Source organism: Stegodyphus dumicola, chromosome 12 (genome assembly GCF_044657685.1).
Source record: "Stegodyphus dumicola isolate Sdum_Otavi_A_Nest chromosome 12, ASM4465768v1".
NCBI classification, from domain to species: Eukaryota; Metazoa; Arthropoda; class Arachnida; order Araneae; family Eresidae; genus Stegodyphus; species Stegodyphus dumicola.
This window is the reverse complement of record NC_140779.1, coordinates 25,859,779-25,878,351: the sequence shown is the minus strand read 5'-3', so window position 1 is coordinate 25,878,351 and position 18,573 is coordinate 25,859,779. Positions and strand designations below refer to the sequence as shown.

Sequence of the window (18,573 nt, the reverse complement as noted above, 5' to 3'; positions counted from 1 at the left end):
TCATTCCTCTCCTTCTCAAACTGTAAAGACATTTTTTATGTTAATAAATAACAGCCTTTTTATTTACTTATTTCAATACTTTCTTTTTTGAATGTATCCTAACAAATTATTACAATACAGTGTAAAAAAAATGCACAAGATAACCTAAAACATGGCATAGAAAATTTCGTGAATATTTCTTAAAAAATAATATTCATTAAGTTATTAATTTTAACTGCAAATGAATATACGACCTTTTATATACGTTTTCAAGTCTCTGGAAATTTAATTATTATGCATTATTAAAAACAAAACACTCTAAACATCGAACGAAACGCTCGCATTCAAATCTGAAGCAAAGAAAGTCACGGAAGAATCGGACGCCTTTCGTGACGTCACTAGTAGCTAACCAGGCCATGTTATCTCGAAGGCCACGGTACAGCACGTCTTTCATCTTCCGGTTTTCGGGTGTTCGGAATCTGAAGATAAGAGGTTAAGGATTTGTCAACAATAAACAGATTGAAACCGGAATTCTAGATGTCCCCATGACCATACAGCAGATTTCTGTCATCGAAGTTGAACATTTAGCTTAATGTGCAAGCAAGAATTTACAAATTGAACAATTATGTTGCAAAATAGTGCGTTGTTTGTACCTGTGCCATACTGTATTACAATACATCACTCAATAAAAATTGTTTACAATAATCAAGCGTAACTTAAATTAATTTTAACTTAAATTTTGATACCGAGTAAAAAAGAAATTTCAAATAATTCTAATCTTGGAGCCTTTTCGAACAACTCAAAAGAGTTTGCACTCAGCAGCTTTTAGCCGTTAAAAATAAAGATCTTAAGTTTCTGCCATTCAGTAGTTTCTAAGATCTTTCATCTAACTTCGGTATTATTGAATTGCATTACAGAGGCTGTTCACACATTTTTTAGACGATGTATATTGTATTCACGAAACTAAATTACATAAAATTCTTGTGTTTTAAATGTTCTGTTTGACATTCCTTGTTCTCAATTATCTTTGGACACCGCAATTTCCAGGATAATAATGCCTTTTGAAGTGGCAGAAGAGATATTCTATCCCATTCCTCCCGAACAGCTTTCCAGAGTCCTGTTAGGGTTTTGGGACAACGTTAGGATAATGCAGTTTTTAAAAGTCCGAAAGCACAAAAATCCATAGGTGACACATCGAGAGATTTAGTAGGGATATCATTGAAGTATATGGCCTTGATACCAGTTTTTTGTTCCATTTCTTTTAGGAAATTTACAGTGGATTTTGATGTGTGACTGCTAGCTTTGTCCTGATGGAGTCTCACAGATGGATGGCACTGTGGGTAAAGCGATGATATTTCATTCAGAAAAATTGGCGATAAAATATGTTCCTGATAGTATTTGGAGTTAATCTTGAAATTTTTTTGCACTCTCTTTATTTTTAACTTGCTATTATAAGAAAAGCCAGCAACGATCATGAATCTCTTAGAAAAACTTTCTTTCGATTCTTTGAACCATGTACTTAAATTTTTTCTCCCCTTTTATAAATGGCTCGTTTTTTGTTACAATCATTTAAATACACCCATGCTTCATCTATTGTGACAATTGTTTTCCATTTTTCTTTGGATAAGTGTTTCTCATATAGAATTCAGCAGCGTGTCCTGCGTTGAGCGATATGCTTTGGAAGAAGACGATGCACATTGCGTTTTTTCGCTTTCTTAAGATTTAAATCAACGTTTATCATTTTGTTTACAGTGGACACCGAACATTTTAATGATTTTGCAACTGTCCTTTGACTAGGGATTTTTTCTTTCAACATAAAACAACGTACCTTTGCAATAGTCGAAGATGTCCGTTTTTACCTTGGGTATTTGTTTGGAATTTTTTTCTCGATGGAGGCTCCAATTTGACGTTTCTTTCCTTTCTTGTTGATGATATTACCTATCGACGCTTTAGATATCACAAAACCATGACTCTCACATCGTTTTTGGATAACGGAGTATGCATATTTCTCTTCGGAAAAAGCGTAAATGTAGCCTTCGAACCACTGCTTTGTTAAATTCGCCATTTTAAATAAAAACAAAACTTTCAAGCCACAGACAATAATTTTGACTTTTAAAAACATAGTACAATTGCAATTACTTCTTTTGCAGCAAACGATTTTTTATTACCGCTTACCAAAATCGTTTAAGAATGTGCGAACAGTCTCTGTGTTCATTAATGTAACGAACTGAATCATTTGAAAAGTAATTTTATCCAATACTTATAAGTTATCAATAATATTTATTGTTGCTTTAAGGTGCTAGCTTTAATGTTGCTAGCAGTTACGTATTAAGGCCTAGAATAGGAAGCTTTAACTAATAGCAACAACGTAGTCGAAAGGCAGAACACGCTGTCCTACTGAAGTAACTCAGACTTCAGCTTAAATACTAGTTGCTACCTTATTTGCAAAACGCGCTATACTGAAAACTTAGTCTGGAAGGAAGACGTTGGTGAGAAATTAAGAAGGTAAAAGAAACAGTTGTTTGAAATTAAAAATAACTATTAACAAAATAAAATAAACCCCTCTATAATTATTTTGCTGTTGATTTATTTTTTAGTGGACATATATATCAAAAGCAGTGTTTTTCTAACTGTAATATGTTATATGCAACTAATCTCATTTCAGAAGAAGGATGTATAGTGGATATCATTGATAAAGTCAAGAACAAGTGTATCGAGAACCTACACACTTTTACCCATTTCATAAAGATTGGTTCACTCATGAGAGCAGCTGAAGTATCAAAGTAATATATTCATTCTGTAAAAAAATTTGCATACTGTATTATTGAATAATTACCATATTTTTGTTTATTATTATTTTTTTCCCTCAGAGCTTTTGACGAGTGTGTCCAAAGGTCAGTCCAGTGGTGTCCAAACAATACATCTGAAATGATATCCAACATTTATCGAAGAATTCTAGGACAGGAACAATTCTCCGTGATAAGTAAAAGTCAATAATCCACCAAAAGTTCTTGAAATTTGTTATTAGTTGTAAACTTTGTTACTCAGTACTAAATTTATTGGTTTTTTTAAGTAGCTTAATATTGAGATCTGCAGTTTTTAATATATATGTTTTACGGTGAAAGACCGAAATCTGGAGAATGTCGACTTTCACCGGTGAATGTCAACATTCACATAGTCGCTTGGTGTATGTCCGAAATATTTTCCAAATACTCTTATTTCTGACTTACACCGGTGAATTTCGACATTCACCATGTACTAATGGTGAATGTTGAACATATAAGAATATTATATTTCCTTCTCCGTAATTCATTCGCGAAAAAACGCACTTGAGACTCAGAATAAGAACTTAAGAACATAAGAACTTAAAACACACAGTACATTCAAAATGAGAAAGGAAACTAATAGAAGTTATAAACTTACCAAATTATGTGATTCAAATCTTATTTATTGCAACAACTTAAACTATTATGACACTTTGAATTGCACAAGAGGCCCTTGCTTTTACAACTGCATTTATTTGTGGAACACTTCCTTTTGGAATGGCAGCGTGTACATATACTCCTCTCTTTTCGACCTACACCAGAGCATATCTGTGACTGTCGACATACACCGGTGAGGGTCCGAATGTACAAGAATGTAAAGAAATATTCGATCTTTCACCGACGTATTTGGTGAATGTTGACATTCTCCAATTTCGGTCTTTCACGGTAACATATGTATCGTGTCTGTATTTTCGCTTCTTTAATTTTTTTAGCACATGATTTAAAAGCTTTTGATGTATTTGTGCTATCGAATGACCATTTTGTGGAACTTCTCAAATTTGTGTTTTTTGCACATCCATGTCAGGGCCATTTGTTGAAATCTTATAGTTGTAAGCAAGACCATTATCTTTTTTCCATAGAGCTAAGTAGCTAAACAAAACTAAACATATGACGAATTAGGCATCTGGGGTAAAAAGTAATTCTTTTCCAGTCTAATGCAGTAGATGATAAACGACTAGCAACAGAAGACATTTCGTAAAACAGTAAGAATAATAATCTCTTTAGGTGGAAATGAAAATACGGAACAGAATGGCAGCACCCTCTACAGATTCAAGGATGGTTCGATGGGTTCATGTTGTCAGAAATATAAGAGGTCTTAAATATCCATGGGAGTGGATATCTACTCTTTCTTTACAAAAAGAGTTGAATGTTATTTTATTATCTTCATTCCAGCCATCGAACGCCTGACATTAGTTACAGCAAAATGCTACGAACATGATGATAAACGTTACGGCTATCTCTATATCTAAATCTCGTATTTATGATCGGAGACTTCGGGCGGTTCTGAAGCGAGGCGTTCAAGTTTCCCAATATAATATTTGGTTACAGCGGAAAACATCGCAGCAAAAACATCGCGGATGAAAACGTCGCGGAGAAAACAACGCAAGGCGAAAACGTCGTGCTACAAAACATCGTGGGAGAAAACATCGCAAAGAGATAACATCGCAGTTCTAAAACATCGTGATACAAAACATCGTCGTCGAAAATAAAGCGGTTCAAAAACTTCGCAGTTTAAAAACATCATCGTCGAAAATATCGTGGTAAAAAATAAAGTATCTACAAATCATCGCATGACGATAACATCGTAGACATGCTTTTTTCAGGCTTTAATAACTGTAAATGGATAAATCACAAATCCCACAATGATTTGTGAGCGCAAATTGGAAAAAAGGAAAACTTTTACTTTCATATTTTTTATTAACTAATAAATTTTTGCTGAGAAAATAAGAAGGAGATTTAAGCATAGAAAATTAATGCAACTAATAGTACTTAATAGAATTTTAAACCGACGTAGTTAATTAACAAAGGTCATTAATAAATCATATTTTATAAAGTTTTTACTGGTAATTTTTCACGAAAAGTATAATCTATGAGTTGCATTTAATTTTCTATGCTTAAGTTTCCTTCTTACTTTTTCAGAAAAAATTTATTAGTTAATAAAAAAATGTGAAAGTAAAAATTATCCTTCTTTACATCTTGCGCTCACAAATCATTATGGCAATATCCATTTACAATTATTAAAACCTGAAAAAAAGCATGTCTGCGATGTTATTGTCATGCGATGATTTGTAGATACTTTATTTTTTACCACGATATTTTCGACGACGATGTTTTTAAACTGCGAAGTTTTTGAACCGATTTATTTTCGACTTCAATGTTTTGTATCACGATGTTTTAGAACTGCGATGTTTTCTCTTTGCGATGTTTTCTCCCATGATGTTTTGTAGCACGACGTTTTCGCTTGCGTTGTTTTCTCCGCGACGTTTTCGTCCGCATTGTTTTTGCCGCGATGTTATCGGCGGACACCATAATTTTTATGTAAATGTCACTTCAAGTGAGTTAGTGTATTTTCTAACTTTTCCTCGGCTACAGCGGATGAGGGTATCGTTGTTATATTGCAAAATTTGAATAGCAAGTGATAAAATAAAAACCATTTGTTGCCAGAATTAGTTGTATTCCCATGATAAGACATTTTGGAGCTGAACCAAATCTAATTAGATAATAAAGGAAAAGAAATATCTTTTTTTCTAATCAAATAACGACTTCAAAAAGGAGGCATTGTTGCGAATATAAGTGTGGAGATTGATCATGACATTTTAAATTACCGTATTTGCCAGTGTATAAGACGTATTTTTTTTCCTTTTGTGAATCTTGTCATTTTTCTCGTTTACTGCTTTTAAGGCCCTCTCTAACAAAGCTAAGAAAATGGTTTTAAGTTTCATGAGAATGAAACTAAAAGAAGTTTTTAAACTATTAATTGCTTTTAAAATTTTAACTAAAAATAAAACGTAGTTCATTAGTTCCATAAAAATGAAATTAAAGAATTGCTTTTCCGCTTTCGAAGTTAAAGCTACCTTTAGTATGTATAAAAATGATACCTATAAAATCTATGTTTTAACCCAATGTTTGTTTTCATTTTAGGTTCCTCGGTCTTTGGTGATCTCGATCTATATTGGCAAAACAAAGAACAATTATCTCTAAAATAGGGTGTCTTATTTTTCCTTCATTTTATTTGAGTTAAATAAAACTCAATATCTTTTAGGCTTCTTCTAGAAAACTGTATATTTGAGAGGTAAGATTAATTGTGTGTTATGCAACTTTTTTGTGATAAATAACTAAAAGGTTAAAATTATTTAATATAACTAACAGCAAGTAACAGATTCAGTGTAAAACTATTAATGATTTTCTTTTTTCTATTCATTAAAGGACCAAAATTTTTACAAGTACATTCTCATCATCTGAAGTGTTATATTTACTAGCATTAAAGGTTCGATGCTTCAAAATTTATTCGAAGTTAGAAAAATATTTGAAAAATGAAAATTTGAATTGTCAGAAAATCAGAAGAAAAATTATATCCTATTATCATCATATCCAACACATTCAGGGTAGCATAATGTACACAAAATGCAAAATATTATACAACTAAATACCTTAAATAACTTTTGAACAACTGGTTGTAAACTACTGTGATACCTTAACAAAAGAATCGAATAAAGTAGGCATTCCGATAATGTCATAAAAACGTATTATAGTTAGTTTTCAAGGAGTTTAAATGAATGAAATAGAAATTGCATTTCGACGTTACTTCTTATGTATTGGTATGGATTAGTATTATTGATGTAAACTGTTGTTCAAAAATTTGTGACTTTTTTATTACATTTTTCAATTGATCCTTAGAACGCAAAGTTTATGAACAATAGTTTCATAATATTGTTGCGTGTAAAACCGGCTCGTAATATTAGATTGAATGCACACTGAACAGATGATAGCTTGATAAAATTTATTTTACAAAAGGAAACACGTCACAATTCTGGAACTTTCCACAAAATACTGTTAGGTCTTCAAAGTGTCACAGAGTACAATCAGTAGTGACAATTCAAACTAATAAGAATGCTAAACACAATGCAATGCAAAGTGTATCTGAAGAGCGAAGCTCACGCGTAGGTATCTCAATACTTCGAACTCACGCTGAACAAGCAACGACTCAGAAATTGGTGCTCTCCAAAATCTAATACAGTTTTTCGGCGAGAAATCGTTATTACCTTCCAATTCACAAGAATACAATTAGTTATAAGAGTGAGCGGCGAACAATAATCGATTAATAAAAAAATGCCGTTGTCCAATATGTAATAAATTTGTCATTCTAACAGTTGCTTCTTAATTAACCAGCCTTCGTTGATCGTAACAAACAACTTGAGCAGGAATAAAAAATGTATTACTGTGTAAGCCTTATTATTTCAATTAAACAATTATTTACAATTTCAACATATACTATAACTTCTCCTTTCCGTTTCCTCACCAGAATGTAAATGTCTTAGAGCGTATTTAAGCTGCGGCTTTTGGATTCTATAAAAGAGCGTGTTTCTTCTTCTTGCGGGCACTTACATCGTAAACAAAATATGTGTAAGTCTCTAATAATCAGATCGGATCGAATGTAAAGTAATAAACAGAGGAGCGTTATTCGACACAACGTTTATAGACGAACACCAAAAACAAACTGATACATATACATAATTATGACATCACAGTTTCTTTTTACAAACACTACCGCCATCTATTGGCAATCTAAGGCTACATAAACGTAAACTTAACACATTGTTTCTGCCAGTTCTGATAAGTTTGTATCTATTTGGATTTGCATTTACTGCTGCCGAGATTTAAATTCGATACGCCGGTCAAAGCTCTGAGACAGGTTGCATTTAAATTTAATTGTGTAGTGTTTATGTTCAAAGTTTTTTTTAATAAAAAAAATTCTTTAAACCGCACCTGTAACCTGCAATGACTTATAGCGATAATTCGCTTTCCGTCTATTAGGGTTTCCAGTGGCGTAGCTAGGGTGGGGCAAGAGGGGGACATCTGTCCCCGGGCGCAGCATCCAAGGGGCACCAAATTGATGCTACGAAATTTTTTAATGAAATGTTTTCCATTCTTGGCACACAGAAAGGGGCGCAATTTCTTCAGTTGTCCCCGGGTGCTGGAAACTCTAGCTACGCCTCTGAGGGTTTCGGACTGTGTAGCTCTTACCAGATACAGGAAAACCCTGCAGATGTACAGAGTAAATCGAAAATAATGGTCCTTTCACAAATCATTATAGTAAATAATATAATCAGCACATATTTGTCTGTGATAAAAAATGTACAGAGTAAATCGAAAATAATGGTCCTTTCACAAATCATTATAGTAAATAATATAATCAGCACATATTTGCCTGTGATAAACAATGTACAGAGTAAATCGAAAATAATGGTCCTTTCACAAATCATTATAGTAAATAATATAATCAGCACATATTTGTCTGTGATAAACAATGTACAGAGTAAATCAAAAATAATGGTCCTATCACAAATCATTATAGTAAATAATATAATCGGCACATATTTACCTGTGATAAATAATGTACAGAGTAAATCGAAAATAATGGTCCTATCACAAATCATTATAGTAAATAATATAATCGGCACGTATTTACCTGTGATAAACAATTTAAACTTTGACTGTACAAGTTCCTTGCCACATGTTATAGATGCTTCATGTGAGTATCTTATTACCACATATTATAGATGCTATGTATCTATATTTTCTTTTTATAGACAGACACACATACAGACCATGCGTGATTAAAACGCCAAATTACGTTCAAAACTTCACCATTGTATTTTCTAGGCATCTATTTTTGTATCTTTTTTTGGGGGAGGGAGGATGTTATATTAAATACATAATGTTTGTTTTTTCTGATTATGATGAATTCAAATCTGTATTATCGATGTCTTCTCGCTAATCGCATCCGATATTATTCAACATATATAGACTATGATGTGACAGACTGGATGTCTGTCATGAGACAAATGTATCTCACGCGGAACTTTTATAATGCGTAATACATAATTTAATACATAATTTGGATAATCAAATTTTGTTTTGTTATATCACAGATATATCTCAGTTAAACTAATTGATATAGTCGTATGTCATATCACGATTCATTTTGACTTAGCCAAAACTGGGTAATCAAAATTTTGGTGCTTTTTTTTTTTTTTTTTTTTTTTTTTTTTCCTAAAACGAGGAGTACATAAAAAGGTTTTCGTTATTCTCATAAAGTTAATTGTTTTAATTTTAAAATGCCAAAACATGAATGCCTTATGTAAAACTTTTATGCATTGCAAGTATAATTCTACGTCCAGCAATTGCAAAATTTAAGGCCGCGTGAGTATTTTTGTGAGCGTGCTGTATAGTTTTGTATGTAATGTTACGTACACATATTTACACATGAATATTCTGCTTACCGTTGTACGTGCGTAGACATTTTACTGAGTTACATTCCATTGATCTGCATTCGTTCATTGATCTGCTCAATAGTAACTGAAATTATTTTTAATAGGGCAACAATGAAGATCTTTTTAAAAGGCAATAAATTCTCACTGAAAATAATCTAAGTTTTCAAACTGCATGCTAAACAGAGGTCACTTTTTTGTCTAATTTTTAAAATATTGCCCCTATATTTATATGTGATCAATAAAAAAGGGATTTGTATTAAATTCTTTATTTATTTGTCATCCTGTTTATTTAATTTATTTTATTTTATTTGTTCTCTTTCTTACACGGTGTAGCTTTGTTATAAGTAATATAATTATACAGGTACATATACATATGTATTTCTTTTATATTTCAGGGTTGGCTCTGTGATGAATGACTGATTGAACGAGAAACAGTTTGTCTGTTAATTGAAGATTAAATGCTGGACTTTTTTCCATACATTATATTAAATATAACAACAATGTAATTAAATATAAATTCTGATGCAAATAAACTAGCTTCTTATTAGCAATGAAATGTTCATTTCTTGATTAGTACGAATTTTAATACTTGAATATGTTCATATACCTTATGAAAACGTTATTCAAATGTTCCACATTCGTTTAATTTTATTAAACTGAATATTTTTGTACGGGTGTTTTAACTCTTTCGCATCGAAGTCGGCCGTAACGCCCGTTCATTCAGGCAACTGCAAACCGCCCCAACGCCTCGTTTATTTTCAACCTAGTTCTTTCCTCTTCACGTTACTGTATGGCTCATTGGTTTCGCGAGTTGTTAAAAGACATGTCAATCATTCTTTTGAAGCAAATAAAGGAGAAATACGGAAAGCTATTGACGTTCGCAGGTGCAATCCGGCCATAGGTGAAACTGTACACAATGGAAGAAACCGCAGAAAAACCTCCAAGAGCAGCAAGGGGGAAAGCAAAACTATTCCAAGACAAATTCGTAAACACGGGCGTTTTCGATGTTTGTTGAAAACAGATTTGGTCGTCTCTCGATGCGAAAGAATTAAAAGACAATACTGTGTCTTAAATTGAAAGTTAACCTAAATTTTTAAAATAACTACTAATAAATTCCGCATCAATTTTGGAATCAATCAATGCACATAAAGCTGCATTATCCAAATTTATGAAATTTTTTAAGTTAACCAAATTTAATTTTTTCAACTTTAGTTTATTAATTAACTTTTACATTCAATTAGAGACAGCAGATAAGCAAAATGTATAAGCAAAAAAGCAAGAGAAACTATGTCAACAAATGAAAAAACATCGACAACAAATTAATATCATCGCATATGTAGTAAAATGTTATTGACATTAGAAAAACATAACATAGAAATAAATTTAAATTGAACTAATGTAAATTACATTAAATGATAATTCTGCATAAAAGTGTAATGAAATGAATAACAATTTCAGTTTTTTCTGTTATTTGTCAAAATTTATAAATATTCTTCCCGTGAATTTCTGAACGTAAATAATAAAAATTAATTTTATTAAAAATTTGGTTTTGTTTATTATTAAAAAGTGTAATTAAAAATTAATTTTATTCACAAATTAATTTACTTAACTTTTCATTCAAAATAATATTGAAAATTCTATAATCTTTATTTAAATATACATTAAGTGTACAAAAAATCTTAACTAAAAATCTTTAAAATTTGAAACTGTTCTGTATTTTAACTCTTGCACTAAATATTACTTTGGCTTGCTGCAATTTTTTGGCATGCGTTATAAAAATTTCATTGCTCTCTGTTATTGCTATTATTTTTGCATTCTTAATCAAAAATCCCTACTTAAGCAAAGACAGACGAGATTTTACAACTTTTATATCAAGGATGTCAAACTCGCGGCCCGCGGGCCGCATGCGGCCCACAACAAATATTTTTTGCGGCCCGGCCAACATATCGGCAAATAATAACATAAAATAACATATCGACGAAGAAAAAAATGAAATGTTTACTGCTACGTAATTAACGATAATTTATTCAGTGTTGTTAGATTAGTCACAGCGAGCTGACACACACACTACTTAAATTACAAATGCGTGTGAGTAGCTTGCGTTCAGCTACCTTCGGCTTTTGGGGGACACGTGCACTCAGAACTTGTACACCTCCCCCGATAGCCGAATGTGGCCGAACTCATGGTCTCAGTTTTCCAATCATAGTTTTGTACGATATATTGGTGAATGCATGTGCATGCACTTTGCTTTATTATTAATTATTACTTAATTCATATTGTTACGGATTTCATAGTTATTTATTTAGTTAGTTTTTTTATTTAGAATTGTAATTAGATTTGCTTCATGTCGCCTTAGCAAAGCAGACGATTTTTGAAAAGACAGCTGCGTTGGAAGGTTAAAAACAGAACAGCGCGTGCATTTACTACCTAATAAATAAATATCTCGTAATTGCTGTTGCCATCCACAAAAATCCAGATATTTATAGATGTTTCCAGTATATTCGAGAAATTAATTATAAAGCTTATAAAAGCCGAGAACAAACAACTCATCTCAGTAGTAGCTGTAGTTCTAGCGAACTGTTTGTTTACTTAATTCTGTGATTGATTTGTAGCGATTTCGCTGTGAGATAGAATTAGTTTCTCTGTTTTGAATTGATTTTTGCTAAACGTTTGACATTTTGTGATATTGTTAGAATATTTTTGAAGAAATATTTCAGCATTTTGATTTATCTCTTGTGGAAAGAATAAATTTTTGTTAACTTTTTGTTTTTTGTTTAACCGTGTCTATTCCAGCCCTTAGTATTCAGTATGTCTATATCAAAACCAAGTGGTAGTAAAATTAAACGAAAAATCGCTGACGAACACAGAATATTCCAAGTAAAATGGAAATTAGAATATTTTTGCTGTGAAATAAAAGATAAAATAATCTGCATGATATGTAATAATACTATTAATGTACCAAAGTTATATAATGTTAAACACAAATCGAAATATAACAATTACGAAGGATTAAATGAGAGAAGAAAAGTTGAAAGAGCTCAAGTTAGGAGTGAAAAAGCAACAGTCCATGTTTAGTAAAGTATTGCAAGAAAGTGAAGCTGCGGTACATGCAAGCTACGTCTTGTCCGAGTTGATAGCTAAACATTCGAAGCCTTTTACTGACGGTGATTTCATCAAGGAATGCCTAATGAAAGCTGGAGAAATTGTTTGTCCTGGAAATGTGAAGGCTTTTCAATCAATTTCATTGTCTCGAAATACAGTTGCGGAAAGAGTTACTGATTTAGCCGCGAATTTAAGTGATCAGATCAAAGCAAAATCATCTAGTTTCGAAAGTTTCTCCATTGCCTGTGACGAGAGCACGGACATTAGTGGCAAAGCTCAATTAGCAGTGTTTCTTCGTTCTTGTGACAAGAATTTTAACATTTTTGAGGAATTACTGGAACTAATACCGATGCCCGGTACTACCACAGGAGAAGATATGTTTACTTGTGTTTTTGGACTTCTGCAGAAATACAATCTACCTTTGGCAAAATTAAATTCTGTAGCTACAGATGGCGCTCCATCAATGACTGGGAAAAACAAGGGCTTCGTAGCATTACTAAGAAAAAACTTAGTGAAATTCACGGTTCAAACATTCATCGTATGCATTGTATTATACATCAAGAAGTTCTATGCACGAAAGTAATAAATATGGAGAATGTTTTGTCATATATAAAAAAAGTTATATATTTTATAAGATCTCGAGGTTTAAATCAGCGTCAATTCACTGCTTTCTTAAATGAGTTAGGTAGTGAATATTCGGGTTTGTCCTACTATACCGAGGTACGTTGGTTATCTTGCTCCAAGATTCTCAAACAATTCTGGGATTTGAAGGAAGAAATATGTCAGTTTTTAAAAACGAAAAATCAAGACGTAAGTTTGTTTTACGATCCAATATGGATACAAGAATTATCTTTCTTGGTTGATATAACCAAACACTTAACCGATTTAAATTTATCGTTACAAGGAAAAGACCATATTATTACGAACATGTTTGACATAATTAAAGCATTCAAATGTTAACTTGTTCTTTGGGAAAAACAACTTAAAAATGAAGATTTGACGCACTTCCCGACGTGCAGCATGAACAAATCAAGTTTAGATGATACTTGTTCGTATCAAAAATACGCAGAAAAAATTGCAAATTTAACAACTGAATTTGAAACGAGGTTTAATGATTTTAGTTCCCTCGAAGACAAATATTTTTTGTTTTCTTCGATTTTCTCAATAAGTATTGACTCAGTACCCAGCCATATGCAAATGGAGGTGATCGAGATTCAATGCAACTCAAATTTGGAAGCAAAATTCATTGAAGTGGGCGTGCCTGAATTTTACAAATATTTACCAGCCAGGTTTGAAAATACTCGAAAATTCGCATATGAAATTATTTCCATGTTTGGTAGCACTTATCGGTGCGAGCAGTTATTTTCAATCATGAAAGGTAATAAGTCTCCTATTAGAAACAGTATTAATGATGCTCACCTTGGGTCAGCGTTGAAAGTTATCACTGCAAACAAAATTTCTCCCGAAATAGGAAAGATAATAGCAGAGAAGAGATGTCAAGTATCAGGACGTAAACATTAAATTTTTCTTGTTCTTTTCTATATAAATATATATATATGTTTATTATTGTATTATTCAAAATAAATCTACGTTTCTATGAATATCGATTTTTTTTTTTTTTTTTTTTTTTTTTTTGCGGCCCGCCTAAAGTTAAACCTTGTTTGTTTGGCCCAAGTGTACCTATGAGTTTGACATCCCTGTTTTAGATCAAAAAACCACCTTGAAAGCTGGACCACATAGCTGTCAAAATGCTATCTCCTCTATTGCAGCTTGACTCTTTTTATTTTTTACTTCTATCAATTCGTTTTTACTTTATGTTATGATATCTAATTTTATGAATCGCTTTAACTGCTAAATCTGAAAACGTTTCTGCCATTCGAAGCACATACTCCTCAGATGTAACAAAATCGTTATAGTTCAACCGTCTCAAGCGCAACCCTGGTTGGCATTCTGCCAAAACACATAGACTCGTCCAAAAGGGACGGTATTACTTGCTGCGACGTTTGAAAGGTCTTCTCTTCTCCGGAAAGAGCTATGCTGGAGGGAAAGAAAGTCCCCATCCTTCCACCCTATTTTGAGAATGATTCGGTCCGAATGGCGCTGGCGTATTTGCGCTCATGGTCGCGGATGAGGCGGTCGAACTATACACAAATTTATTCAGTAGTTAACACCTACAGAATCGAAATCAACAAGATAGCAATGGAAGTAATACCAGTAATTATTAAAGAGAAATTTTTCTTGTGCGAAGCTGTGTGTGATAGCTTCAGCGATATTTCGTATACTTTTAACTGAGAAACTCTAAGCTTGTAAAATGTTCACGTTCATTATTTCCAGTTAACCTGAACTGCATAATCAAACATGTAACTTCGCTAAGAATTTTCTGTATCGTTACTTTATATTCATGAGGATGCTTAAACCACACCTCTGCAAATATTTTTGTGAAGAACAAGAGAGGGGGAAAATCTTTACATTTTAAAGCAATTCAGTATGAGGATGGGGAGCTGGAATCCTATTAATAAATAGAAGTATGCGTCAACTCTCAGCAAACAGCGTCTTGTTTAATTGTTTTACACAATTCATAAATAAAAGCACATGTTAGCCATACTTTTCGGTTTGAAGCATATTCGATTCATTTGGTGGTGACATTTTTGAATAGCAATGTAAATGAAAATTTTTGATAAGTTAGGTTTCATTAGGTTAGTGACTATTCTGACTTACCAGTATTAATACACAATAGAACAGCTAATCTAGAAATTTCTTAATCCCATCAAAAAAATAATGCTAATGTTTTGGATAGGTCTCTTTCTGGTCTTTTCCTTGCTTACGATGGGAATGACTACAGCTTTGTTTCCAAGCACTTGGAAAAAGTGTGCTTCTTCATTACTCGATTCTAGAGAGCAATAAAGGCAGCCAGTGACTTAAAGGAAAGATGCTTCAGCATTTCCCCCCCCATAACTGACGCTAGATATAAAATTTTATAAATTTCATAACATCTGGACCCGGACTAGGTCTATGTTGCTTGCGACAAAGATCTTTTTAGTTCAAGCATGCTGAAATCATCATTATAGGTTTACGAGTTGGAAGAATTGAATGGAATGGCAAATTTTCCGAGGTAACGCTTGAAAGAAAGAATCACTAGAGGTTAGTTGCTGCCGCTTAAAACGGCAGCAAAGATCTCGTCGATAGTATTTGTAATCACATCCGTGTTGCTAATCACTCGGCATCTTTTTCTAGAAAGGAAAGAGTGATTTTTACACATTCCGTATCATTTTCTCATTCTTTCCTACACTCATTTATTCGGCATATAAAATGTTATTGACTGCACATAAGATATCCAGGAATCTCTGACTGTTACTCGTCTTGCGTCTGCTTTGGCTTTTCGAAGGCAATAAAATGTAACAAAATGAGGTAGGTACGAAAAACTCCCCATGTTTTTCTCTGCTGCCTTGGAGTTTCCTGGCAATTATGGTTCCATTAAAGATTTGAGTATTTGTGAAGATTTATTGATGTGAGAGATATAGAGCTGGTAGCTTCCTCGGTGATTTTCTCCTCTGCTTCATTGATGGGCACATTGTTTATTATTAGCTTACGGATCTCTGAAAGTGATGAAAAACATTCCCAGTCTGCTCCATCTCAAACGAAACGTAGACGTCTTCGAGTGGATGAGCTTTCAATCCCTGTAAATAAGACGCAGATTGAAAAGTGCTCACTATCATAGGGAACATTCCCAACAATTAATGAACAAAGATGCAAAAGTAAAGACGAATAACTTACAAGACCAAGGCATGAAATGTTGTAGCGGAATGATGGAAGTAAGTAAGTTGACCATTACTTAACAAGCATATTGTGTCATCCTCAATTAACTTTTCAATTTGTCTGCCTCGTGAACTATAACTTTACTTTGCCAGAGAGGGCTGTGAATACTAAAATCTCCTAAAAGGTTCAGACAGCTGCTCTGTGAGATCATCCAAATCTCGTGGGTCGATGTGGTCATTCGGAGGCAAGTAGGTTTAACAGACTGGAACCAAAATAGGAAATTTAATTTGAATAACGGCAGCATGGAGGTATGTTGTAAAATGAAGAGTATTTGATGGATAGTCAAGTGAGGCGATGAGACCTGCACCTCCACTGGCATGTTTACTTGCTTGTATTATCCCTTCTGGTGAGAGAACACGTCTGAAGTTTAGCTTGTTCTATCGGTCTAAGCACAGTTTCTTGTACCGCCAAACACACAGGATGATGAACATAGATCACATGTTTAATACTATCAAACTTTTGGTGGAAGCCGTGACAGTAATATGCGATGAGGACTGTCATAATGTTTGATGTTTGTTCTTCTGGTTCTCTGTTTTGGTTTTTCTTGGAAGGATCTGTTTGTAACCCTTCTTCAATATCCATATTATCTGAATCGAGAAAATCAGATATCATGTCTTCTGATGAATGTTTATTAAGATTTCTGCTTTTAGTTTTGAGTGACTTTGTTTTGTTTTTCACTAATATTTCTCTTTTCTGTATAAGTGTGGTGGTTCTTTCTTATTTTTATTATTGGTTCTTGGCTTTTTGATAATGGGATGCTCAGGTGCCAAAAGAGACTTGGATAACAACAGACTGAGTTGATTTTACAGGAACGGCGGAGGACATGTTTGTTCATAACTGTACACCTTCAGCTGTCTTTCGGGGCTTTTGCACATGATATATTCCTTGTTACTTTGGTTGCCTTAATTTCTTTTCCGGCTTCAATTTTGGGCAAAAACTAGATAACAAATATTCATTGTAACAATGAACTGTATATTATCCCCTCATTATGAATTACTTGTTCTGATAACATCGTGTATATTCTTCATTTTAAACGGAGGACTGAAATTATTATTTACGTAAATGAAATGGAAGTACAGTATACAACACTTATTTTTCGCTTTAATCAATTGCATTATAAGACATTTTCTCTAGCCTTTCCGTATGCCTTCGTGATGCAATTGGAAGCACACTTGACAGGTCCAGGGTTAGAATTCCGGCGAGCATACTAAATATTTTTCGCGTTCCAATATTAAGAACATCACTGACTCTAGGTGGTGGACGAAAATTCGTCACCACCAAAATTTGTTGACTAGGTCCACTAATCCCCAGTCGGCCTTTAAAAGGAGGAGTATATAAGGTATTTTCTTCTTCCCTTTTGCATACCTCCGTGGTGATATTATAAGCATATTCGGCACGTATCCGAGAGGTCCAGGGTTCGAGTCCCGGAGAGTACAATGTACATTTTTCAAGTCTCCTACAACAAAAATCTGAATGAGTCTACAGCATTAATTCAGAGATTATTTTTCCTACAAAAGTTTTTTTTTTTTTTTTTTTTTTTTTTTTTTTTTTTTTTTTTTTTTTGTAATATATTAAAGGAATTTACTTGAAGAGTTATTACACATCTGAAAAATTTCCAAGTTAGAAAACGACCAGTGATCAACGATTTTAATCAATCAGCTAGATACAGTTCTCAACCATCTGGAAGACGGGTAAATATAACTTAAGACAAGCGAAAAAAACATTACGTTTAAGACATATGGCATAATAACTCACTTAATCATTAATAACATTAATTCAGGATAAACAAAACTGCTTTCTGCAGCATAAAGGATCACTTTAATTAGACAAATTTTAATAATTATTAAATAGTAACTATTAAAATTCATGAATGATTATTTTAGATGAATTTCGTTAATTTCTTCTGCTTTGATAATTTTAATGTAAGTACGGCGAATAAGCGTATTAGAGGACATAATGTTTAAGACCGAGTCTAGCTGTTAAATGAGCTATAACAGGTTAGCTGTAACTACTGTGCTACAGCTATACATATGTATATATTATACACCTAGCTGTAACTGCTGTGCTATCAATTTTTGCTGAAGTATGGCATCCATCAGATTGTTGGGTTTTCTCAATTATTCAGACATCCTGAATCCCGAAACATTTTCAATTTAATATTTTCCCGAGTATAATAATTTTCTAATACGCTATATTTTATGGACTTAAATCATCATCTTTATTAAAATTCTCTAGATCTTGCGTTGTTTCCATCATTTTGTGTGCTAATAGCGTAAGCTACCAGTTATTTTTTCCGTTGAACTAATTCAGTCATTGCAATAGCTGAGTTTTACGATGGGAATAATCACATGTATGGC

At 33.0% G+C, this 18,573-nt stretch overlaps 1 protein-coding gene across 1 annotated transcript in view; it reads left to right on the top strand.

Moving 5' to 3' along the window:
- The window catches only part of LOC118200424 (uncharacterized), a 154,476-nt gene extending 144,640 nt beyond the window's left edge, over positions 1-9,836 (top strand). Inside the window, exons 28-31 of the mRNA XM_085827375.1 lie at positions 2,645-2,762; positions 2,850-2,962; positions 5,946-6,096; positions 9,694-9,836. Coding sequence (XP_085683501.1) covers positions 2,645-2,762; positions 2,850-2,962; positions 5,946-6,010 — 296 coding nt within the window. The 3' untranslated portion in view covers positions 6,011-6,096; positions 9,694-9,836. The remainder of the gene's footprint in view (positions 1-2,644; positions 2,763-2,849; positions 2,963-5,945; positions 6,097-9,693) is intronic.
- Positions 9,837-18,573: the final 8,737 nt, after the last annotated feature.